The 26,979-nt window shown below is 36.6% G+C and overlaps 1 protein-coding gene across 1 annotated transcript in view; it reads left to right on the top strand.

Annotated features, from left to right (window-relative positions):
• The first annotated feature begins 10 nt into the window (after nt 1–10).
• Nucleotides 11–26,979, top strand: part of LOC140171163 (lysosomal alpha-mannosidase-like) — a 68,696-nt gene continuing 41,727 nt past the window's right edge. Inside the window, exons 1-18 of the mRNA XM_072194353.1 lie at nt 11–123; nt 1,460–1,562; nt 3,283–3,456; nt 4,041–4,234; nt 5,369–5,572; nt 8,662–8,733; nt 9,951–10,067; nt 10,656–10,856; nt 11,361–11,433; nt 14,540–14,579; nt 15,435–15,504; nt 16,467–16,589; nt 17,158–17,274; nt 18,555–18,687; nt 20,726–20,814; nt 21,955–22,191; nt 24,258–24,376; nt 25,824–25,925. Coding sequence (XP_072050454.1) covers nt 46–123; nt 1,460–1,562; nt 3,283–3,456; nt 4,041–4,234; nt 5,369–5,572; nt 8,662–8,733; nt 9,951–10,067; nt 10,656–10,856; nt 11,361–11,433; nt 14,540–14,579; nt 15,435–15,504; nt 16,467–16,589; nt 17,158–17,274; nt 18,555–18,687; nt 20,726–20,814; nt 21,955–22,191; nt 24,258–24,376; nt 25,824–25,925 — 2,246 coding nt within the window. The 5' untranslated portion in view covers nt 11–45. The remainder of the gene's footprint in view (nt 124–1,459; nt 1,563–3,282; nt 3,457–4,040; nt 4,235–5,368; nt 5,573–8,661; nt 8,734–9,950; nt 10,068–10,655; nt 10,857–11,360; nt 11,434–14,539; nt 14,580–15,434; nt 15,505–16,466; nt 16,590–17,157; nt 17,275–18,554; nt 18,688–20,725; nt 20,815–21,954; nt 22,192–24,257; nt 24,377–25,823; nt 25,926–26,979) is intronic.

Here is a 26,979-nt window from a genome sequence, read left to right on the forward strand (position 1 = left end):
CACATGTGTTGTCTTTTCACACACAGGTTTTCGTGATCGTTGAAGATGAAACAAATATTATTATCTGTGCTTTTTCTTCTAGTTTGTATCTTTTCAACAAGCTATGCAACGTGTGGTTATGAGGTTTGTTTAGTAATAAAGTTAGTTATTCAAAACTGGAAATCAAATTACAAATAACAAGTTTATGAATTATGATGTTATCATGTTCAGTTGTAGTAACTACAAATTGTAGCAGTTGTAGCAGGTTCCATGTTAATTGTTTTCATTAGAAATGTCGCAAAATACCAATTTGACAATAATTAACAACCTGTTTGACCTCTCCATATATTCATACATGCTCACCTGTGTTTTCATATCATATTTTGTGTTGAAAAATAATTACAAATGTGTAATTTGCAATCATTTTGGAGCAACAATTTCTTCAGACCGACGGCACGGCTAAGTCTCGCTAAATGTGTATGTGAATGCACATTAAACACATACAACACACCTACACAGCACCTGTTGGAACTCCCGGTCGGCGCCGTGAGTTTCAATTATTGGAACTGGACTATGTTAGGCCAAGTAAAATAAAAAACATGTTTCACATCCGGGTTTTTGAAAAAAAGGAGGAAGAGTGATTGTTTTAAATTTCTTTTGTGTGTACGCTGGAAAAAGGAGGAGGCCTCTTTTTATTTGTTGTTCTGAGAGATAGGCCCCCTCTAACTATCACAAAACCTTATAAAAGTGTTTCTTGTACATGTATATTAGCAAGGCTATAGAAAGCATCTCTACTTCCTAGACATATTTTATGAAAAGTTATAACTGAATTTCAAAAAATAAAAATAAAAATTTCAGCATTTCCCAGTCCTTCGTTTTTAAGGAGCGCAATTGCGCTAATGCTCCTTGGCGCTCCTGAATTCTGATCCTTTAGCGCAATTCACTACGCTCCTTGCCCTGTACAGAGGCACAAGTAAACCAAACCCATCAATACGGCGCAGCGCATTGAACTTCACAGGTATGCTACACGTACCACGGGTCTATATACCCCATCAAATGTCAATTGTTCAAATAAATTAAGTACATTTTCGCCCTGATATTCCATCTCCAGTTGCCACGATATAGGGTGTCATTTCTGTGTCAGTTTTGGTCCAAAACGTGGTCATGCAGAAACAGGTGCAAAAACATGCACAAATTAGGCCAATTTCTAGCAAAATTTTGTACTTCCGGGGTCCAGACTTCTTAAATTAACATGTTGTTGATGGCGCTAAAACACGTGGTGCCACAATAATACAAAAAAAAAAATCATTTCATTTCTTTAAAATTGCTTTTATTCAACGTACGGTAACAATAATAATTTTCCACAAAAATTCACAAATAAATTTTTATACAGGACTTAGGCCTATAACAAAAAATAAGTTTTTGTTAGTTTTTTATAATTTATTTCATAATAATTATAACATTGTAATTTATTTTGCAGTCTTGCCCTGCCACCAAACCCAATGTGATCAATGTTCATCTCGTGCCGCACACTCATGATGATGTAGGATGGCTTAAAACTGTTGATGAATATTTTTATGGAGGTAAAGTATATTGCTTGCACTTAATCTGTGTAATAGGAGCTCTTGGGGGTGACCATTTACTAAAGCTTTACTACCATTATCTGGATTGATGAGCATGTATGTATCATGGTATGATGCTAGTGTGGTCAGACAGGGTCTAATTCTGCATAAAACCGGGCAACGTTATTTCTATAGATCTGCTGCGCATTCAAATTGCATTGTATTGCATCGTAATTTCATTTGTGTCTATGCTAATTATGTTTACACAACATGAACTCACGTGTTTTCAAGCAAATTCGCCGATAATAGGCGATCAAAAGCGATCGGAATGTTACAAAAGTACAGATCGCATTCAGCTTACTTCATATGAGAAGATCTTTGGAAAAATACGGCATAATTTGTCTTGGTGTTTGCGGAATGCCATGCAGTAAAATATTAATACGCTATGCGGCAATTCATGATTGACAACTAACAATCGGCATGTCCTTCGTATCCTCCACTGTCAATTTCTTATCCACTCACTAATCCTCACAAAAGCTTTGTGTTGATTACGTAATATGTGGAGGCAAATTGCAATAAGTACAATGAAATAATGAGTAGGGCGGGCTCCGAGGTGGGTTTCTTCTTCATCTTACGTAACAGTATTGTTCTCCAAAAAAAACCGGAAGCTTGTCGTTTGGAGCTCTAGCTGAAATACAGCAAGATAATGTAAGATAGTAAATGTAAACCTGTATTTTAGCTAGAGTATCTCGAGCTAAGTGTGGTGGAAGTTGCAGAACATTCAAGGTTGCCCATACAATTGGACCAAAATACTACAGTAATGTTTGTGATAAGGCCAAAAAAAAATAGAATGTCTGTCTCAGACATCCACACGCATTACTATGTGAACTCCGATTAGCGGCTCACTGACTCGCACTACATTCACCCTTTCAAGTGAATATTTGTTTCATCAAATATATCACACAGCTCATCACCGTAATCACACTGTCCATAAATTTGTTATGGACCATGTGTATGAGACGGTGGTAGCTGCAAAGTTAGACTATCACAACAGGGCATGTTTTTATATTTCCAGTATCTTATCACAATCCAATTTTTTTTATGCAGTTTGGTTGTTGTTTTCTTGTACACTATGACTGTAAGAGTTAGAATTCTAGAAAAGGAGCAGTATTACTCCGAAACTGGGCTTTACATAAGTACGGGAAAGAGGCAAAGTTCTTTAAACGATATATCATCTAGTTTAGTTTCTGTTTTTGAATATCACAAAGTACATTTATAAGCATTGTGCCTTGACTGTAAAAAAATATATATATAATGCATCGCACAGGCCTTAGCTCATTTCATAAAAAAAATGAAACTTTCTCTTTTTTTTGGCCTAATGGTAACAGTTATTATTAGACACAGCAAGGAGCAAAGACTTTAACACCTTCATAAAGATTCATAAAAGATTCATCAAAAACCCTAAACCATACCAGTTCCATAAATTCAATAAATGAAGGGAGATTTTTTTTTTGACTGGATAGTATGGGTATATGAATTGTGTGACAAATGTGAGCTTGCTTCTTCCAATGCTAAAATGTCCATTTTCATCAGATAAAGTGAGGAGAGGGGTAGAGGCTGTCGATCTGGTTACACCGCTTTAATTCATTGATTGACTTGATTGGATGATTCAGTGGTTGATAGCTTTATTTATCAGTCGATTGACTAATGATTGAATACTTAATTGCTTGATTCTTTACAGCCAATAACAGCATTCAGCATGCTGGTGTACAGTACATCCTGGATTCTGTGATAACAGAGCTGAACAAGGATCCAAGTAGGAGGTTCATCTATGTGGAGTCAGCTTTCTTTGAAAGATGGTGGAACCAACAAGATGACAAGATGAAGAATAATGTCAAACAACTAGTCCAAGATGGTTAGTACAGCTTAGTACCTGCAATCAAGGAAAAAAATGTTGGCACATTTTGCCTGTCTTTTTTGTATATCTCTGCTCCCGCTCCCCCAATTCAATGTTGGACCAATTGTTGTGAACAGGTCCGTGAGACCCTCCAACATTGAAAGATGGGGAGTGGGGAAGGGTGAGATACAGGGGGAGTCTATGCGTCACATATATCGCATGCATGTTTTACTATCCTCTCCAATTGTGATAGGGCACATATTTCAATTAATTAGTACAAGTATTTTTTTTTCGCGGATTGTAGTACAGGGCATCCCAAACTTGGTTTCCCATGACCCAAGTTGGGATAAAGTTAAATAGTAATGTAGAAACTGCACTTCTTAATCGCTGGTCTGCCATTTTGAAATAATGAAGTCATACATATGCATGAATAAGATTTTTAAAAGCTCTTATAAACAACTTTGCTCAAATGCAAAATTGTTATGAAACACATTATGCAACTTTAAAAAAAAATCACTCTTTTGTAACATTTTTGTCAATTTTTGTTCAAATTGGAATACATCTAACAAAGCACTACATATAATGTTTTTACCCTACATAAGGTCGCCTTGAGTTCATCAATGGTGGATGGGGCATGAATGATGAAGCAGCTACACATTATAACCCTGTTATTGACCAGATGACTTACGGTCTGCGCTTCTTGGTGGATACATTTGGCAAGTGCGGCATTCCTAGAGTGGCATGGCAGATTGATCCATTTGGACATTCCAGAGAGCAGGCCTCACTCTTTGCACAGGTATGTATACAATGTTTCAGTGGCGTAGTGTGGGTCATCCGATTGGGAGGGGGCACAGGGTCTGATTGACGCTACGCCACTGCAATTTTTATATTTTTTTCTACTGATATCAGTATTTTAGTGTGCATTTACACTCCTCAAAAGAATTGAAGGATCAGATGAATTATATCATCATTTTATGGTAATATTATCGATAATTGTGCTTCATCTTATATTACATCACTTGTTCCCTACGTTGTAGGAGGCTAACAGCACAAAATATGATCTCCTGGCCCCCGCCTCACATATCTGAGGGTAGGGGTCACAATAGAGCTCCCTTAATAGTGCAACGTAATGCATAAATGAATACTCTATATGTTCTGTACCATTTAATGATCACGATTAAGACTCCTACCCTCAGAGAAACAAGGAGGGGGGGGGGGTGGTTGGTCAGCTTTTGTATGGTAGCATTAATGACTTTCCCCACCCCTGGGGATACATTGAGGGCATCTTATACCCACTAATGTGACATATAGACCCAAACACACATCACATACACAAACCCATCTCAATATGTGACTTAACCTTGATCATGGTGACGTTTGAAAAATGGCTTCAAAATCAAAATTTTGGACTCAATTTTCTTCCCTCCCCTCACTATGTGGGTGATGGCAGATATTTGTAATGAGTGAATTTTGTGTGCAGCTTAGGGAAGAAGTAATGTAATGAAAGATTAAGCACGATAAATTATTAATAATATTATCATCATATCATGTTTTCAAAAATGCTGATATATTCATCTGATCCTTTAATTCTTTTGAGGAGTGTACATTGTAGCATAAAAGGCTGTTAAGTATAGCAAAGTATAGGATATATGCTCTGGTCTGTGGAAGCAAAAAAACGCAAATTTGAAATTGAGATAAAAGCAATATGGATAAAAAACAATAAAATACATATCGTAAAACCTCAGGACTTTAGAACCAACTGTGCTAGATATTTGGTGTTTTCAGTACATCATACCCTAATAATGCTATTTGTAAGGCAATAATTATAGTATCAATTTTTCGAAAATGCCTCCTTCGGCCCCCACGGAGCAGATTGTGTCACATATTTCCTTTCTTGCGAGATTTAAACATGTTTCATTGTAATTTTCAGATGGGTTTTGATGGATTTTTCTTTGCTCGCCTGGACTACATCGACAAAGCTGCACGTCTCAAGAACTCAACCATGGAGCAAATATGGCATGGGGATCCAAGTCTGGGAAATGTTGCAGACATTTTCTATGGTGCCCTCTATGAACATTATAATCCACCCCCTGGGTTTTGTTATGATCAATCATGTAATGATCCACCTATCCAGGTTTGTAGCTGAGGGTTTGTAGTAAAGTAGTTGGTATAGTAAAGCAATGGTAGTTTGTGTTTAATTTGATTTGGTGCTTTGTGTATTAGTTTTTGTAGATTTCAAAGAACCTCTTGTTATTTTTAGTAATGCGTCTAAAGTCATCTTTAATTTTGATTGCTTATATTTTGGCTGGCTTGCTACCTCGTTTGTTCTCTTTTGCTTGCTCATTGACTCACTATAATCAAAGCCAGATAAAAAAAAAATAGTAGTTTGCGTCTGATGTCCCCTGTCAATCAAACTCAGAAACTATTTGTGTACGAGCTGTTGTTACGATTGAGTTTCTCAATGCAACGTTAAAACAGCATGCTTTATAGATAATTTTGCATCTTCCAACTGTCTCAAAAGTTAGGTCTTAAAAATACAAAACTTTCTTTCCTTAAGGCATCATATCAACAATGCCTAGAAAAGTTATTTATTGCTTTGTTTACGTACCATAATTTGTTCCCATTTTCTGGAATTCCTTTTCTCGGATGAAGGCACCAGATGAATCAGTTTTCCCTTTATGTGCTACTAATCAATGGAGGGTCGTGGGGAGTTTGAGTGACAGTGATGTCGAAAGCAAACTAGTAGTTTGAATTATGTCCAGGATTAAAGCTCATTCACTTTATCATCCACTCATCCACGCATCTTCACATGCTCACTCACATATTTATTTGTTCACCACTCAGTCATTATAATTTATTCATACTTGCCCACTCACTCACTTGTTCATCCAAATATCCACTCATCATGCTCACAGCATTACCTGAAGCTTATACTTATTCTTAGTGCCTAAATGATGTAAAGACTTTCCCATTGCCAGCATAGTATTGGCTGAATCATATATTATGCTTATTTGAATGATAGCTTATCACAAATTATTAAATTGGGAAGAAGCTTGTTCTGTGTTACTAACAATTCTGCTTGCATTTTCTTTTCTACAGTGTTTTGCATGTGCATCTGTTAAATGTGTAGATGAAGTGCCTACATAGATGTTGTATGTCTTGATTTTCTTTATTATTTCATTTTGTCATGTGAGTGCAAGAACATCTTTATGTGAAACAGCGTTAAATAGCTGCTTTTTGTAAAATACTTAGAGGTATTTTACTCGGTCAATTGGTTTGGTATGTGAGTACTTGACAGTATGAGTTTGAGCACTTGTGATGTCTCGTAGAAAAACTGAGCTGACTTTGAAATTCCCTTAGGTAAGGAACTTTCTGCTAATTGTCAATTGTCCCTGTCTACCCATACGAAACTCGTAAAGCTGATACTGGCTGCGATGGTTATTATATGTAGGCTGACTAGGGTTCGCTCCTGTATAGAGCTACAGCCCAGAATGATAGTAAATGGTTTGTAAGCAGGACCGGATCGACCTTTTTGGGGGCCCTGGGCCAGACCAAAATTCAGAGGCCCCCAAACTCACCGTGAGGAAAGCATGTGCACTCAAGTGGCCAAGTTTTGGTTTACAAATAGGGGGCCTACTATAAGATCGATTTGACTAGGACATTTGCATGCAAAAATATTTTCAATTTCAGACTATTAAGCCCCAAATGTTGGTGAAATTTGCTATGCAAAGGTCCCATGCGTGTGTAGCGCGCAGAATTGTGCAATTTTAGCATGTTTTGGTCCAAAACATCCTGTTTTTGGGGTAAAAAGAAACATGCACATCTGGCCTAATGGTAAATCCGGCCCTGTTTGTAAGGTGTGTCTAGGCCCAAAGAAGTTGTAGACTTTCAGTAAAGTGCCGTGATCTTATGTAATTGTGCTATATAAATCTGTGGGTTTTTTTTAACAATTTTCTCTTTTGTATCCCGGGTGACCAATAATGCCCCATCTCAATTAGTTAGTAGTTTACTTGACCATGTGATTGGACATGTTGTATTTCATCAATTAATAGGAGCTTGGTGCATTGTAATAATGTAAATGGCAACTATGTTGCTTGTCTGCACACACAAGATGTTCTTGCACTCAGATGATGATTTAATTTCATTTAAGATTGTAAACTTTGATAGTTTTTATAGTGTTAATTGCATACCTTATCTTGGCCATTATGACATTAAAGGTCTTGAGCTGCTAGAGCTAATGAATTTGAAGTGTGAAGAAAAGATGACAAATGATCTTGTATCCATGAAGTATGCAGAATTCATATGTTTGTTAAAATCATATTGTGTATGAGGTCTCCTGAATTAGGTAGCAGCGATCAGAACCAGAGGGCAGCATGATTTAAAAGTGAACAATGTATTTATTTAGCATGGTATTAAGTGAGCAACAGAGGTTGGCATACAGGGTAAGATAATGGTGGCATCTGATCCTTGTTCTCAGATAATTAATATGTAACATGATTTTAACAAACACACCAATAGCTATAATAGAGAAATGATATGTTACTCAAAGCCATAGTTGGCAGTGGTGATACAAACCCACCCTTTTTATTTCAAACCCACCCTTTTTATTTTATACCCTTTATACCAAAACTCTGAAACCCACCCTTTCTAAGCATAGTTACTGATCATAGATAAGTGGTCATGGTGGTCCAGGAGGTGCAGATTTGCATCCAAAGAGAATTACATAAGTTTTAGATGACCAAACAGAATGGGATTTCAATATTATTTTGTGTTTCATTTAGTGTCATTCAATTGGAAATTACAGTAAGCTTTGACTTTGAGATTGCAATTGTTTACTTCTTAAACCCACCCTTTTTATCAGTGACCACGCTTTATATTTGGACACACATTTTAACCAGAAATTTTTCAAACCCACCCTTTTGAGCATTTTGTGGACCCTTCAAACCCACCCTTTCTAAAGCGTGGGTTACCAACAGTGAAAGCTAAGGAGAGTTTGTCTTTAAATCACTTTGAGATGTTTACAAGTTATCTGCCATTAAAATGGAATTAAATCAGGCATGTGTGTAGGATTTCACAAATACTTTTTCCATCATCTCTTTGGATACTTCTCTTTGGATACTTTTTCCAACATCTCCATGTAATCTGATTTCAAAACAAGTCAATGTGACCCCATTATCCAAGTGTTAGACTCATTATCAAGGTATGTATTTGATTTATTTTCAGGATGATTCCAGACTGTATGATTACAATGTAGATGAGAGAGTTGCAACATTTATTAACTACACCATGCAGCAGGTATGTAGTATTCTTAAACACTTGAGAATGTTCTTGCAATCTATTTGGTTCTTACCCGTGTGATATGACACAATATCACACACTTTAGCGCGTGCGTGTCAACGCAATACTCTTACGCGTTATTTGAACCAATAGAAGGTGCATTAGCAACAACCGGACTGATCGATTCTAATTCCTTGTAAAATGTAGGATTTAATTTGATTAAAATTTGGTTTTATTTATGATTAATATATTTATTTGAATTGAAGTGTATAAGAATGAGAATAAAGGTATTGTTTTTAGCTGCTGTCATGCATCTATTGTCTCATATAACACGCGATATCATTATTTTCGGCGTAAAACAACTCAGCTTCGCCTCGTTGTTTTACTTAAAATAATGAGACGATAGATGCACTCCAGCGGCTAAAAACAATACCTTTATTCTCTAAATATTTATTCTCAATTCCAAACTAACACAACACTACATTTCAATGTTAAAAACTCAAAACATGATTTTCCAAAAACCTTGGAAAGTAACTTTAATAAATGTAAACAAATGGGAAAAAGAGTTTTATTTTTGGTCAAGGTTTGGAAAAGTGAATAAAATCCCTTATTTTCCATGTTTTTGAATAATAACAAAAATACTAGACATGTCACAAGTCTACATAATTATTCAAAATCTTTGGTTTATATTACTTGATTACACTCTTTCATCTTAATTTCCATAATTTGTTATTAAAGTGAAAAGAAAACACATGTACCATAAATCGGAATTGGTATACTGAAATAATTATTGGTCATGAAATGGTTTGAGCTTGATCAATGATTGTTTGAAACAAACATGCAGTGAGACTATTAAACGGCAGGGCAAATAGATAAGTTAACAGTATATCAGCATAAATATTGAACAAATTTTAATCTTTCCCCAGAGTAGGCCAGTGCACATAAACATTGAAAAAAACAAAACAAAAAAACCAACAGTGCATCCGGCCGGATTTGAACCGGCGACCTTTGTATTACTAGCACGATGCTCTAACCAACTGAACTATAGAGGCACGTTGGAGAAGAGCGGAAGATATAAATCTATAGGTATTAGTTTCAACGTTTATGTACACTGGCCTACTCTGGGGAAAGATTAAAATTTGTTTATCCTATTAACCCAGAGAACTAAGTATAATAATTTTCACAGTATAAATATTGTAGAAATATGGAAGTAATATAAATATGATTATTTCCAGGCTAAGAGTTTCCAAACGAATCATGTGATCATGACAATGGGTTCTGATTTCCAATATGAGAATGCCAACCCTTGGTACAAGAATCTGGACAAGCTCATTAAATATGTTAATGCTAAGGTAAGTATATTTATTGACAAGTTTTCAAGCTAATAACAAGGATGTCATTGTAGTAATGGAGAAAATAAAAGTCATGCTGGGAATAAACACTCAGTTTTGATTTGTAGTGTACAAGATAGTAGGCTTAATTTATGAGTTGGTAAATTTATAAAATTTACTTCGAGGACTGTTATATCTTAAAAATGGGAAAAATATCAAATTTTATTAATTTGTCATAAAATTTGTATTATATCGTAAATTTCATAAAATGAAAATTATTTGATATCAGAAAGACATGCTTCGTATTCAGAATGCAATTCGATATGTCTTGTGTGCTCTCATGTCCCACAAAAAATACTGTCAAAACGCTCAAAACACTCATTCCAGTTCCCTTAATCAAGTTATAAAATATCACATTGTTTATCTGGTCCCCTAGAATAAACAAGTCATGGTCGTGTATCTCCAGGATGCTTATAATTAACTTCAACTTTCATATGGCCATTTTCTTGGACTAGAAAGGAAGAGTGGGTGGTAAATGACTTGAAAATGGCTCTAGTAATGTTCTACAAAAACAAAGTTTGCATTGTGAAATATTTGATTGAATTACAGGAAAGTGAGTCTGGTATACACCTGTTATACTCCACCCCATCATGTTATCTATACAATGTGAATCAAGCTAACAGTACATGGAGTACCAAGAAGGAGGATTTCTTCCCATACTCTGATCATGACCATGCCTTCTGGACTGGATACTTTGTAAGCAGGGCTGCATTCAAGGGATATGAAAGATTATCTAATAACTTTCTGCAGGTGAGCACATGATTAGAAAATGTAAAAGTTGAGGTTAATGTATTTACAAATTCAGAGATGAGTGATGAGAATAAGCCCAATCGGCATTTTAACTTCCAGTTTTTGAGAGCAGTTTTGGGACACTTTGACCTCTGACATATCAGGAAAATTCATGTAGTTATTGTTGATGAATTCATTATTGTAATAATTTTATCATTAAAAATATTTAAATAATTAATTTATAAAATAAACAGATTTTTTTTTGGTTTGTTTTCATTCTTGTAAAACATTTTAATTATAATTTGTATGCAAAAAAAAATATTTTTTCTGAATTTTCCCTGATAGGTCAGAGGGCAAAGTGTCCCAAAACGGCAAAAACTGTCCCACAATTCATTGCAAACTTCCAATGGCGATTTGGCTTATTTGACTTGCAAATATTCATGCCAACACACTTTTATCAAAATGTTTGGACATGTGTGCTAATGCAGGCATCTTTATTCACTCTCTGTTGTTGCATGTTTGTAGGTTTGCAAGCAGCTTGAAGTTAATGTTGGGCCAGGGGCTAGCAAAGAGGGGCAGGCGGAGTCTGATACACTCAGTAAGTAATATTTATCACCATAACTGTTAATTTATTTTCTTACAATCTTTGTTAGGCAACAACCAAAATATTAATGATGCCCTCATGTTTTCAGAAAGTAGGGGCATTGAACATGTTGATCATGTTGCTTGTATATAGTTCCGAATGTGTTCTTCACTTTTGGTATAGCTACAGATGAGGGGGGAAGAGGTCAGCCTTTTTATTACAGTTATATTAATGTATAGGGCTTCATTAATCATTGGTTCAATCTTGTAGACAAGAGGAAACCCACACCCCTTGTCATTGAGGCTCTTTATTTTTAAAAAGAGTGGTCTTTTCATTGGTTGGTTATATCATTATACGAATTTTGCTCCACAGCATTATTGTTAATATCACCTGCTTCATGAACGTTACTATTGTAATGATTTTTCCTCAACAGGGTGTAAATTGGTACAGATTCCGGTTGGTAATAAAAGCTAATAAATAACACGTATAACAACATAAAGTGGAGCAAAAGACAATCAAATACAGTATCACAAAGAAAGACAATTTATTCACAATATAAGAAACCTAAGTGACAAAAAACTGCTATAAATGAATAGTCATGTCACTAAAATAATGGTAAGTCGTACAGTGATGCACAGAAAGAAAAGTATGTGTACAAATGACAAGCTCCGAAACAAATGTGATGACAGACTGCTGCTGAGGCACGTACGCCAAAAAGTAAAGCCTGCCCTCCTCAACAACAGTGCAGCCAATCAGGGACGTCGCCACGAGAGGGCGACGCAAATTTCCGTCTACAAGGCCGTGCATAAATGCGTCTACCTTTCGCCACAATAAAGTGTACCAAAAAGAGAGACACATTAGCAACCATGCAGAAGGGAATAGGGATAATTAATATCGCAATTAGCATTAATTAATCATAAAACAAGGAATAATTTGGTTATCATTAAGATGAAATAGCCAGAAATCGCCAATTCAGGATGTGCGCCCTGTGCATACACTGAAGCAAACATGTCATGATGCGCGAGTCGATGGGTCAACAAACTGTCCAGGTCAATGTCCGTTCATCAGTCAAAGGCGACGCATATTTGCATCGCCAAAGTCACTCCAATTTGAAGTAAGCTTTATATACAAGTAAAAAGGTAAAGCCTGAAAAAGATAGGGAGACACCCGTAGGCTCAGGGCATTTCACTATTATTTATTGGTTCAGCGTCGGTATGGTACGTGTGGTACGCGCGAAGTGTCATACTGCGTGAAGCGAAGGCTGAACCCAGTATGTCATTCTAAATGTTAAAATAATTATTTTTTTAAGCATTCTAATTGTTACAAAAAATGAAAATCATTACAAAATTGGATGACTGTTCCCCCGTATTACGTCTAGCATGCATTATACGCACCCGGTATATGCGAATCACCTTTATACATGTACAGGGTGTCCCAGAAAAAATTACCGGGCAAACTAATTTGGTCGTAAGTTGAAAATTAAGCAACCAAATCAAAAAATTTAAAAAGCAGCGTGTAGCCCATCTTATTTTGCATCTTACATGTTAATTTTATTTGAATCGGTTGACCAATTACGAAGAAATGAGCGATTACATAATGCATGCGCCAATGCAGTTCATTCCAAGTTTGATCAACAAGCCCTTTTTCATATTCGCTCACCTCTTCCTAGGTCTGTGTATCTCATTAAATCTAGTCCTCGTATCTATTTTATAATCGATAATGTTTTGTTATTCATGCTTTCACCTTTGAAGGTGGACGACCTGAATTCAGTCAATGAATAAGGGTAAAGCTGATGAATGAAGACATTACATCTCAAAAACTAACAACAAGCCCAACAACTCATCCCGTCTTCAACAATGGTTTTTGATATTCCGACAGGTTGGTTGGAGTGGACATTATTTTATAAATGATGGTTTATAACAATGGGTTTTTAATTAACATGATAATAACTGGACAACCAGCATATAGAACTAGCTGTCAAACTCAGATTGTACTTCAATTAGCAGTGCAGTCTATGCCCATTGCTTGAATGTTTCTTGTCAAACATGGTTGACGAACAGTTTACTGCCCGTCAAAGGGCCTTCGTTGTCTTAAGATATCATCAGTGCAGAAACACACAGTGCTGTGCAGGCCCAGCAAGATTTCAGACGGCAATGTCACAGAAGGCCTCCTTGTGAAAAAACAAAAACAATCGGGAACAATTTCAAAAAGTATCAGGAGAAAGGTACGAGCATCAACCTGAATAAGGGCAGGTCAGGGAGACCAAGAACTGTACACACTTTGCACAACATAGCCGCTATCAGACAAGCCCTCCAACACAATCCCAGAATGAGTGCAAGGCGGAACAACATAATGTCCAAATCCTCATTTAACAGGGTTACTCGTCTGGACATTTCCTTCCATCCATACAAGATTTTAAAAGTTTGTATTACCATTTCTTGGAAATATTCCAAAAATAAGAAAGAAACCCGATACTTTTAACCAGCTCGAATTCATTCTTTATGTTGTCCAATATGTTAACATTTTCTAAACGAAGATATTTACAAGTACTGAGTATCACGCAAGGTTTCATTTTAATATTGTAAAGTTTGTTTGTAAGAAACAGATTGCTTAAGAAGAACAAGAAGGATTTTACCAAACAAAATATAAAGCATGTTAACCACTAGTGCATTGTGTGGAGTGAACTTTATTGCAAACTTGGAAAGAAGTGAATTTGTGCATGTGTTATGTAATCGCTCATTTCTTTGCAACTGGTCAACCGATTCAAGTAAAATTGACATATAAGATGCAAAATAAAATGGGCTACACGCTGCTTTTTAAATTTTACGATTTGGTTGCTTAATTCTCAAGTTATGGTCAAATTAGTTTGCCCGGTAATTTTTTCTGGGACACCCTGTATATGCATATCCTGCTTACGCTATATGCTCTAACTGACTAGATATAAGTATGCACTCTTTGACTAGATATGAAAATGTATCCGATTAGCGCTGTTTTTGATGTTCATTGCCCTTAGTGGTATGATAAAATGTTTGTATCTTCCAACAACTTTACCAAAACATCACTATTCCTCAAGATGCACTCTGTTCATCAAGAGTTAATACTAAATTATTTTTCATTTTAGAAAGAGCTATGGCTGTTTCACAACACCATGATGCAGTAACGTAAGTAATACTTGCTATACCATTTTTCACCCTGGTGTGACAGTGACGTTAAGTGCATACCGTAAAACCTCATCTACAAGCATATAGAGTGTGTTTGATGAAAGCTAAATTAATATGAAACAGCCGTAAATATGCCAATATAATAGATTGGTATTACAATAGTATTTGCTTGTATCGGTAATTAATTTGCTCAAACTCAAAATTTTGTTGGTGTATGGCATCTGGATTTATTTAGCTTTCATCAAAAGCACTCTATATGCTTGTAGACAGGGTTTTACGGTATTTCATTTGGTGTAACTTCAAATTGCTAGGGTTCTCTCAAAACGCTGGCACACACACACATACATGCTTAAAGATGCCACATAGATGTACGCGCGAAACAAGTGCCTCAACGCGTTGACATCACTGCCACATCAGGGTGAAAAATGGTATAAGAATGGTTCAACAGCACATAATAAGTATTGACATCTCTAAGACCTAAAGAGTACAAAATCTGATAGCTTTTAACAGGATGATAGTACATATATGTATATTTTAAGGTTTCTAAAAGGGAAAAGGCTCACTTATAATCGATTGATGTTGAGATCAGCATTAGGGTAGGTTCAAATAATAATTTGGGTGGCATTCCTTATTCTTGGATTATTTTCTAGTGTTATTTTACTTGATCTTTAACAATTTTAAAGTCAAACTTTACTGCTTACGGATGATTCTAAGACATTCGTTTTGTCCTGTTCAAGCAGCCAATCAGCGGTACTGCGTAATTATTTATACACTGAGCACTTAAAGTAAACAAATTTGGTAAAAGCTGTTTCTGATTTTAGATGACTATTGATGACATTTGTTTCCTTTATACAGTGGTACAGCTAAGCAACATGTGAATGATGATTATACAAAGAGACTTGCCCTTGGAACTAACAACTGTCAGGTAAGAGAAGTATGTAATAGAATGTGGTAGTATTCGGTGATCAGAACTGGTTCAACAGTTGAGTTCACTTCAAAGAACATGATGTTATCTGCTTTATTTCTATTTAATATGTAGAAAAATTGGTGATTAAGAAGTGGTAAGCCAAACAAACTGGGCCCTAAACACTTTACAGAAGTGCAGGTTTGAAGAAAATGACAAAAAGGACAACAACAGCAAAATGGTTTTTGTATAGCGCAAAGCATCTAAAATATTGCACAAAACATCCAATATGACCCCAAGATACAGGGTGTATCAGAAACAGGATTGACTAGATATTATATTCAGTGATGTTAGTGATAGGGGAATCTGATTATCTCTGGCACAATGTGATCTGATTTACAAAACTTCTAATTAAGTTAAGTCGTGCAGCCTTCAATCTTGTCACCTAGACTTGGATCTACAAGGGTAGATGATTTAAAGAGGAGTGTCATTCTGCACTCATCTGTAGGTATCCAATACTGATTGTGGGAGAAGAGGTAGGGATGGAAGCTAGGGAATATTTCAGTTTGACATGGAAGAAAGCACTAAGTTGTATCTGTCTGATATATATGGTATTACTTGTAATTGGTAACACAAAACTTGCAATGTACACATTCCATAATAATGTATATTGCCTGAAGTTGTAGAGAACTCAATTGACCTATATAATGGTCACAGCCTCCCCATGGTTAATCAATGATGGAACAGTCAGGGAAGCATACATCGCACAGTAGGAATATGATATGCTTCCAAGCCATATGGGGAATGACACAGGTTATATAAACAGTAATGCATAATGAAAATGGTATATCCAGTCATTAAAAGCTTGCAAGAAAATGTAAATTTTGGTTTTGCATATCATGCAGCTGCAATAAATCTGGGAGTTGTCATTGTAATGCAGATAAAAGTTTTTTTCTTAATTTCTGTCTTTTACCTCTTCACAGAGTTTAGTTGGTAATGCATTGAAGGCACTCATACCTAAGAACTCATCGAACACTCCTCCTGATGTGCAGTTCTGTAACTACCTTAATATCAGCATGTGTCCAATGACAGAAACAGCTGATTCAGTAAGTATATAATGCTTTTAAGGAGAGGCACATTCAGCCATGACCAAATTTGAGATTTCTTGATACTTATGAATGCTAAGATGTATTCTTTCCCTTGAAACTGATAAAATACAAGTTTTTAATTATCCTCCCAGTTTTTCTTGAATATTTGAGTGCTGGAGAAGAAATTAATTTGAGAATTGTAAATCTATTTGAGGAATTTTAAAAACAGCAAAAATATGACACAACATCCAATGCAGGGGTTGAACTTTAAAATTTACAATTTGTTAGTGTGACACACTTGTATCATTTTTAATCTATTGTTTGGTTCTCTGCTGGTCAGTTGGAATAGAATGTTCTAGTTTTATGCATATATAAAGAGGAAACAAGAGAATCATGACAATAGCTAATAATTAGCTGTACTGAAATCAGGTTAATTATATTTTCTAGCCACTGTGACAGGTTGGTATCGAGACTTTTGTTCTGTTTATCTTTATGCGAGCTACATTGATTACCCATAATGTGTTCTGCTATTGCTTATATAATGTGGATATCAATACATTCCATTTTTCTTTTGACTTTATAACAGTTTACAATAACAGCATACAATCCGTTGGCTCGTCATGTGACTAGCTATGTCCGTGTACCTGTCAGTGCCTCATCATATCATGTCATAGCACCTAATGGAAAACCAGAGGAAAGTCAGGTGAGTTGTCATGTGATGTGTCATGTGATTATAAAAAAATAGTTGGCACACTTGTACTATACTGGAAGACGGAGATAAAAAGACTAGTTTACGTCTGATGTCATCTGTCAATCAAACTCGGGCACGAATTGTTTACAAATGTTGTGATGATATGAGTTGCTGAACGCGGCGGTAAAACCGGGCGCCTTATTGTTAATTTTGCACCTTCAAACATACAAACCGTCTCAAAATTAAGTTAGGTCTTTATAGTAGGAAACTTTCTTTCGTGAAGGCACCATGTCAACAATGCCTAGAAAAGTTGCTTTTTGCCTTGTAAAAGTACGTAATTTTTCGCCATGTTCTGCTATTCCTTTTCTCCGATCGGCACCAGATAAATTGACCTTCAATTTACGTGCTATTAACCAATCAAGGATCATAGCGAATTTGATTGACAGTGACGTCAGACGCAAACTAGTATTTTTATCTCTGTCTTCAATTATAAACAATGATTATTGTAATGCATGTCCTATCCAAATTGGAGAGATTTGTTAAACATTCATGCAATACACAGGCTCCACTCTGTATCTCACCCTTCCCCCTTCCCCATCTTTCAATGTTAGTAGGTCTCTCACAGACCTGACAACAACATGGCTTTGTCCATTAACATTGAATTGGGGCAGAGATACACCAAAAGACATCCAAAGTGTGCCATTTTTTTGCAGGATTGTAGCTTTGTTTGCATACCTGCCAACTCCTAATCTTTCACTCTAACAGCACCCAATAAAAGACCAAAGGAAAATGGTGTGAAACCTTTGCTACAACATTGTTATACTGTAAGCCACCTGTGACAAAATGCTGACATCAGTATTCATAATAATATGGATAATTGTTTAAGGGATTCTGTAACACAATGTTATCCTGACTGCTACAAAATGCTACAGCACAAAAAAATTTACTACAACACAAAGCCCAAGGCAGCCCAAAGATGCCGAGAGACCTAAGTGCATAAAAAAAATCCAAACGCATGTATTGTATAGGCTTGAAAAAATTGGCTGGCCAGCTCAGGTCACCACTAGCGGCTGGTTATCACAGGCAGGGTGCTTCAAACCTGAGGGTAGGTGGTTCAAAACCAGACAGAAAGGACTGCAACAGTATTGCTCTCTATCCTTTTTTTTTTTTTTAACACCACCGCCCACAAAAGGAGTTAGGTATGAGGACTAAAAACCAGTTTTACCATTGATATTTCATATTAGGGTTAATGTTGAGAGTTTGAGAGTTGATTGTATTGATACCTTCCACAGATAATTCCTGTAACTGCTGCTACTAAAACCGTAAGAAGAAACAGAGGCAGTGCACCTTATGAGTTAGTGTTACCTGTCAGTATCCCTCCACTTGGATATAGTACTTACCAAATGCAGGCTATCAAAGCTCCTGGTATGTATGGGTAATAAACTGAGCTCAAAAAGAAACTTATAATTTTTCACAAGGTCATATCTTAAAATCCTGTCCATCAAAATGAAGCAAAATTGCACACAGGCTTACTTCAATACTCTACTCTAAACACATGTCAGTAACCACGCAGTTATCCAACTGACAAAACAGCAAAATGCACTGATATGAAACAGCTTACTGGACCACATTCACAGCCCAATAATTGGCACCCAGCACAAGAAATCTGTGAGAATGAGTACAAGGTCCTTGCCCAGGTGATAATTCCCAAAGAGGAAGTGGAAAAGTGTGGAACAAGACCTGATTCTTGGTTGTGGTGGAAATTGTGTGGAAAGCAGCACTGTTTCATCATCTGTGCCAGATCTGTGATCACAGATTTCTTGTGCTGGGTGCCAAATATTGGATTGTGAAAGTGGTCCAGGAAGCTGTTCCGTGTCAGTGCGTTTTGCTGTTGTGACAGCTGGACAACTGCTTGGTTACTGACATGTGTTTTGAGTAAAGTAAGCCTGTGTGTAATTTTGGTTCGTTTTGATAGACAGGAACTTAAGATATGACCTTGTGATTCATAAGTTGTGAAAAATTATAAGTTACTTTTTGAGCTCAGTTTATGTGAAAGGTGTAGGTTAAGTAGGCCTACAATAAGACCAAAAGAATTGCTGTGTTGCCTTCAAGTGGGAAAAATGGGAAGGTTGTGTCAGTTGGTCAATTTGTATTTATTTATTTATTTATTATTTTTTTAAACCTTCAGTTTTTAATTCCCACAAATATTAAATAATTCATTTTCCATTGAGACATGTATGGCTTTGTCAATTTTGACTACTGGATACTTGTTAGATGATCAATTTAAGACTAGGTTTTCAATTGAACATTAATTTTAAGTAAAAGACATAAAAATCATCATTTAAAACAAATATTCCAACCCTGATTTGTCAGGGTTTAGGGTCGGCCGCTGGAGGGCAAGCCTAATACTATATAACCAAAAGATCTCAATGTTATTACCATCATCCAGTGATTCCTACAATAATGCTATTCAATATCTGAATGTTAGTCTTATGAGATCATCTGGTGATTCTGTACGAATAATACTTTATCATTTATCAATCCATGTTCTGTTAATTCAGCATCATTGATTGGTCATTTTTTTTTCAACAACTCTTCCTATACCTTTGTACAGGAGCCAACTGTTGTTAATCCGTGATGAATCCACACTTTTACTGTAGCATATACGCGAATGCGAGCGAGACTACGCGTTACACGAGAGCGCGTAAAACTCATCATGTCTGGAACCTTTGTGCAAGCTTACAATTTGAATTCAGTATTTTTCAGGTAGTGGCTAAACATAGAGGCCGTCAGCCTTTTCCGCGGGATCCGCCATCTTGTGGGTACTGCCGTTCTGCATGTCATGCGTTATACATTGCGCCCCCGATAACGCGGAAGTCGCAGCGCGTGACGCACCTTTTCAGTCAAGCGTCAACGCGGTGATCTTAGCAACAAGTCACTCCCTACCCACAAGATGGCTGCGTTGATGTCACAATGACTACCTCTATTGCCGTTTTATTCTGTAGTTTTATTGCTGATATCAACAGAGAAATCATCGAAGTTTTGGTCAGGCTGAGTGGCAATGATTGACTGACATTCCTCGTAAAATAATCGTGAATTATACGATCTTTAGCTTCTTTTCGTTGTTGAAAGGGATTCAATCATGTTTCACCTTTGTTCATCACCGATTAACAACTCGCGTCCGGCACGTCTGTGTGGTTTACTTAGCTGCCCTCGTGAAGTAAACCATGCAGACGACGCAGACGCATCATTGTTAATCGGTGATGAACAATGGTGAAACATGATTGAATCCCTAATTGCAAGTAGTTAATATTTGTACAGTTATATTGTCTTCACTTTTGATCATCATGCCATTTCAAAAGAAAATGTGTGGTAGGTTTTTGCACATTTTTATGATGCATACTTCTGAAGATTTATTCTGGATTTTGATTTGATTTGTTTGTCATTTTGTTTTTGTTCACAGCTGCTCATCAAAGGTTACACAACCACCTGAGTACCCCATCTGAGCAGGTAACATTATCCCCTGTGGATGATACAGTCATTAAAAACCAGGTAAGTGTCAAATTTGAGTAGTTATCATTGGGACAGCTCAACCAGTAGCGTAGCCAGCGGGGGGTCAAGGGAGACTAGGGTCCAATCTTAGGGGGGACTAGGGTCAGGGGAGACTTGGGTCCAATCTTAGTCTCCCCTGACAAAAATGAAAGAAAAAGTGCCCCTCTGACAAAAAGTGAAAGAGAAACTGAGGAGGGCAAAGGAAAAGAAAAGCAAAATTCAGGGCCAAAATAGTGTAAAACACCAAATTTTCAGCGCTACGCGTGCACATTGTAACAATAAAGCCCTTTTCAGCTGGATAATGGGCGAAAATAGTGTAAAATACCATTTTTTTTTTTTCTCTCGCACATCATCCCCATAAGGCCTTTTTTCGGGAAGCTCAAAGACATACAGTCTCTATGTATTGTATGATGCAACTGCAATTTTTTTCGTCTGTGCCCCCGAAATTTTATTTTGCCCACCCTGACCAAGAAAGCTGGCTACGCCCCTGAGCTCAACCGCTTCACTGAAAACTATAGTGGATAGCCATGATAGTTCTCAATGTCACAGAAAAGGACTATTTTTTCAACCAGCAGCACAGACCTCAAAATAGGGGTTACTTACGTTACACTCTCTGTGACATTTATATGAAAGGGATCAGGAAAACCTGGTAATCCATTGGGAATTTGATAACGAATCAAAGAATTTTCAGAAAAAGTCAACACCCAAGGTACATTGAACAAATAATCGTAATCGCCATTCACCACAAGTTGAGCTATATCATTCTTCGGAGTCGTCCAGCACTGAGTGATTTACAGTACAATCATCACAATGATATATACAGGAAACTAAAATTCTTCGTTATACATCCATTATATTTTATTAAAAATGGGTGGTTAAAATTGTTGTCCTTTGAAAACACAAAAGAGGTAATTTTTGGCCTAATATTGTTGTCCTCGATTTTGCATTTTGAGGGGTAAATTTGATAGAAAACCTTTTCAAAGAAGATATTTCAAAAATTGAAGAATGATCATGGTTACTCACTTAAAACGTAAAAGTTGAAGGTTCTGAGGAGGAGGCATGAAGTTAATGCCACATTTTTGTTTTCAAATTGGCAGCTATACGTGGGCTCATATTTTGATTTTATCTTTTAATTTTCAGTTCATCAGCCTGACATTTGATGGAACCACAGGGCTTCTGAAATACATGATTCGCACAGGGTCCACTCTTGGTATCTACCTCAAGCAATCTTACATGTGGTATAACAGCAGTGCCAAAGAGGGCAATATAATAGACTTTCCTACAGACTACCAACCTTCCGGAGCTTACATATTCAGACCAAATGGTTCAGATCCATTTCCAGTTGCTACAGGAAAAGTAGCTATTTCTGTTGTAAAGGTAAGATACTTGCATGTGACATGATCAAGGGGAATGAGTCACATATCGACCCTGGTCGAAAATGAGTTTTACATTTGTTTCTAGAGCGGACATATGGAGCTTTCATAAACTGAAAACCCCATGTTGATATGACTTTTCTTTGCAAAGTTACATCAATTTATGAATCACTGAAAACAATATAGAACAAAAGAATTTTAACACTCTCTTTGCCAATATCTCAAACTCAATATTAGCGATATCCGACTCATTTCCCTTGATCGTGTCACATATACATTTTTGGTGTTGCTTCCAGATGCTAAATATTTGGCTATATTATGTGTATTAATTGTTGACATAAACATACACTACCAGATTCTTGCTTCCATCTCAGGGGTAAACAGCAGCATTTACATGTATATACTTCACTGGCACACTGGCGTACCTGTGTGGGTTCTCTAGGTACACACATACAGTATTCACACTAGTGCTGCACTAGCCTGGTACTCTGGAGTAGCCACATATTAGCTGGGCAGCAGTGTACCTCGGTGGGGGGGGCAGCAGCAACAGGAATCTGGTAATGATACTTCAACAAAACTTGATGGGATCTTCCCTAGTCCCTGGCCCTGTTGGGCATGGTAGTTCTGGTGATGCTGGTGATGATCATGTGGTAGGTTAGCCTTAAGCTTCCAAAGAGAATAGACCTAAAGAGAACCAACTCTGCCATGTTTGTGAGTCACTCATGATAGGCAGTATATTTTGCCAGCTTGTAGGTTAACTTTGATTTTAAGTATTAATTGGCCTTCTGTGTCTTATATGTTGTGCCATGCTTAAAGTTCTTTGTAAACACAAGTGTCATCAATATGGTGATACAGGGAATAATTATTTGTTACTTGTAATTCTCATTCTGTCCACACACGTTAGATATTGTGTTTCAGATGGAGCTGGACACAACTCTTACCAATATCATTATTCTCTGTAAGGTCCTCATGTATTATTACAATGCAATTTCATGAATTTAAAATGAAGACAAGTTTACGGGCTTCATATCGTTATGAATACGGCAGACGGCCGAATCCAGATTCGGCTTTTGGTAAATTCATTTTACACATGCATTACATTTGAATTCGAGAACAAGGGATCAATGCTATATCTATAGAGGGCAGCATATCGATTTTGTAACGGTTGCCGTCGGTGACCGTACTGTGATGCACCGTCAACTAACCTTGTATGCCGCCCTCTTTTGATTACTTATTTATGCTGTTATCATCTGGTCTCCGTTAAAAAAATGATATGCTGCCCTCTATCATGTACAGCATTGATCCCTTGTTCTCTAATTCAAATGTAATGCATTCAGTAAAATAAATTTACCAAAAGATTTAATCCGGATTCGCCGTCTGCCAGTATTCATAACGATATCATCCCACTAATTTGCCACACCTAGGAAAAGTGAAAGGCAAAATATGGCTGACAGGATATGAAGATATGTTCATCAAAAACCACATCTACCAAAATTGTTATGAGAGTGTTTAATTTGTTAATTTGGCCAGTTTTTACATTTACATTTGACATAATTTAGATTTGCATCTTTAACATCATCCATGAAATGAAGTTTGCAATCATTAAACACACTGTGTGTAATATGCAATGCTGCCCTCTCAAGACAAATTCAGGAAAAGAATAAATGAAAAGTAGATTTAATATGTTGAGGTCGTGATACAAGAAAAAAGCCTTATGACAAAAAAGCTAGTATTATTGGATCCTACCATTGTGGGTAGAGGTTGGATGTAATTTGAAATTGACTGTATTCTAATAATTTTTGTACATTTCCAGAATTGGATGATGAGTTTTTAAGGAGGGTGATACCCCATTAACCTTTGCCGTAGCCTGTTCCCTGATGCGGCATATTAGTTTTTCACAATTTCTACAGTTCACAAAATGTTCAAGAAATTTCGGCCGACCTTTATATGACAAAGCCTTATGTGAAGAAATTTGTGGATATACATTAAATGGTGTAATAGAACTTGACAGATTCTTGGTTATTTAACAAAATATATTTTACGATACATCATGTTTGTTGCATTTTCCAGGGATGCATTGTGCAAGAAGTACACCAGCAGTTTAGCCCCTGGGTAACTCAAGTAGTTAGGTTGTATAACAACAAGGACTATGCAGAGTTTGAATGGACAGTAGGTCCTATCCCCATCCAGTAAGTATCTTCAGCTTAATTATGGTGGAAAGTTACTCTGTAATTTGTAAAAGTTATCCTTTGAAATGCAAGCTTTATGTAGCTGTAGAAAAACTTCACTTGACAAGTCAAGCCATGTTAAAGGAGTATTTCGTGATCCTAGCATCCTCTTTTTATAACATTTTTCAGTAGATATCCACGAAAAAAGCTTATTCCCAAAATTTCAGTTGATTCCGATTTTGCGTTTGTGAGTTATGCATGATTATGTGTATTACACTACTCCATAGACAATGTGTTGTAATTTCGTTCTGGTATACCAGAACGAAATTCAAATTTCACGATATCTTTGCAAAATGAAATCTGCAAGAAATATTTTGTACATAAACATTGTGTAGCCAGAGGTTTCCAGTGATATAAAAATCTCAACTTTTTTTAGAAAAGTGGGGGATGATGCTGTGGATCACAAAATGCCCTTTTAATTAGAGAGTGAACGAGGTCTTATGGGCACGCACATCTAAGTAGACTTCATGTGCATGTATCGGGTGTCACAAAAAAGGTTATATGTAGATTTATAAGTTATAAATGTCCTTCTCATGACATAATCTATGTACTTACTATAGCCAAAATAATAAATTCTCGATCATGAGAGGGTGTACCTTCTGCGTCAGCGTATTTTTCATAGAATAACACGATCGCGCGACCTGCAAGACCGAACCTTGACCTTGCCTAGCAACGACCGTGTGATTGGTCAATTCTCAAAAGCTGTGTTTGTGCCGTAAGCGCCGGTCTTTGCGTAGTACGCTCGGCGCAAATAACTGTGCGTTCCCAAGTTGGCTCTCATGATCGAGAATTTATTATCTTGGTTATAGTATCTCTGTGAATGTCAAGTTCACAACATGAGTATTTAGCTCGCATTCCACTCATTCCTGAGCAAGCTGTTTACCATATTTACGTGATGTGATGAAACACAAGGTTCACTGTTCACACTATTTGGTGGGTCATTTGAGTAGGTCCAGCCATAGCATGGCAGATGCAGTGTATTATTCTGTTGAACCGAGAATTAAACTTGTTCAGTTTTATTTTGAGAGTTCAGTCAGCAAAGGGACAATATTCTTACAGTATGTAAATTTTCAAATGTATCCGCCCGACTGGTGGGTAAGAAATCGAGGATGATAAGTTATATTTTTTGTGTTTTCTGAATCTACAAACCCCAGGTTGTTACTTAAAGTTACAAAAATACATTTGTACGCAACTTCACACCATAAGGCCATTTTCTTCATTACTAGTTGTTATCCACAGAGGGAGGGTATATAAGTGCATAGGTCATTTTTGGAACACTGATTTTCCTCCAGAAAGTATTTGGTGAACCTATTTATAGATGTGCACATTATAGTCCAATGTTTAGTGCTACCCTAAATGTCAGACCATTAGATATTCTCATTATGTTCTGATTTTTTTTCTTTTTCAGGGATAGAAATGGAAAAGAGATTATCAGTCGTTTTGAGAGTGATATTCAGAGTGATGGCTCATTCTATACAGACTCTAATGGACGACAAATGATGCACAGAAGGTAACATTGAAATAATATATTTGTATTCTTTAAAAGATGTACCGTATTCGTTCCAATAAGCGCCCACACCCCAATAAGCGCCCACCCAGGGGATTTTCAATTTACTAAAGGGTACCATTAATGTTGAAGTGACTGATAGACGTTCATACAGTGAAATAGCTTGAGGATTTGAAGTCCTGTGTAAACTTGCAATACATTTACTGCATCAAAAAAACTACTAGAATGTCTCAGGACCCTATTATAACGTAGGTAAATTTGTCTCTAATAAACGGTCCTTGCAAAAAAATTGGATAAACCAGGTAAAAAACAAGCGCCCACCCAAAATGACTTCACACCATAAGGCCATTTTCAGGGATAGAAATGGAAAAGAGATTATCAGTCGTTTTGAGAGTGATATTCAGAGTGATGGCTCATTCTATACAGACTCTAATGGACGACAAATGATGCACAGAAGGTAACATTGAAATAATATATTTGTATTCTTTAAAAGATGTACCGTATTCTTTCCAATAAGCGCCCACACCCCAATAAGCGCCCACCCAGGGGATTTTCAATTTACTAAAGGGTACCATTAATGTTGAAGTGACTGATAGACGTTCATACAGTGAAATAGCTTGAGGATTTGAAATCCTGTGTAAACTTGCAATACATTTACTGCATCAAAAAAAACTACTAGAATGTCTCAGGACCCTATTATAACGTAGGTAAATTTGTCTCTAATAAATGGTCCTTGCAAAAAAATTGGGTAAACCAGGTAAAAAACAAGCGCCACCCAAAATGACTTAGTAAAGCGCCCTGGGCGCTTATTGGAATGAATACGGTAATATTAAAAGGCTTCTTATTCTGTGGATTTCAATTTTGTAAATCAGTTGTATGTTAGTAGAATATAGAGATTTGGAAACCAAATAACAGTAATCTGTGCCAGACAAATGGTACTACTGAGCTTTTGTAGGCCAATGGTAACTAGAGGGAATTTGTGATGCGATCAAGAAAAATGAGTCCGATGTGATCAAAATCAAAATTCAGTTTTAAATTTCATTACATGAGCCATTCT

The sequence above is a fragment of the Amphiura filiformis genome, chromosome 15, assembly GCF_039555335.1.
Source record: "Amphiura filiformis chromosome 15, Afil_fr2py, whole genome shotgun sequence".
NCBI classification, from domain to species: domain Eukaryota; kingdom Metazoa; phylum Echinodermata; class Ophiuroidea; order Amphilepidida; family Amphiuridae; genus Amphiura; species Amphiura filiformis.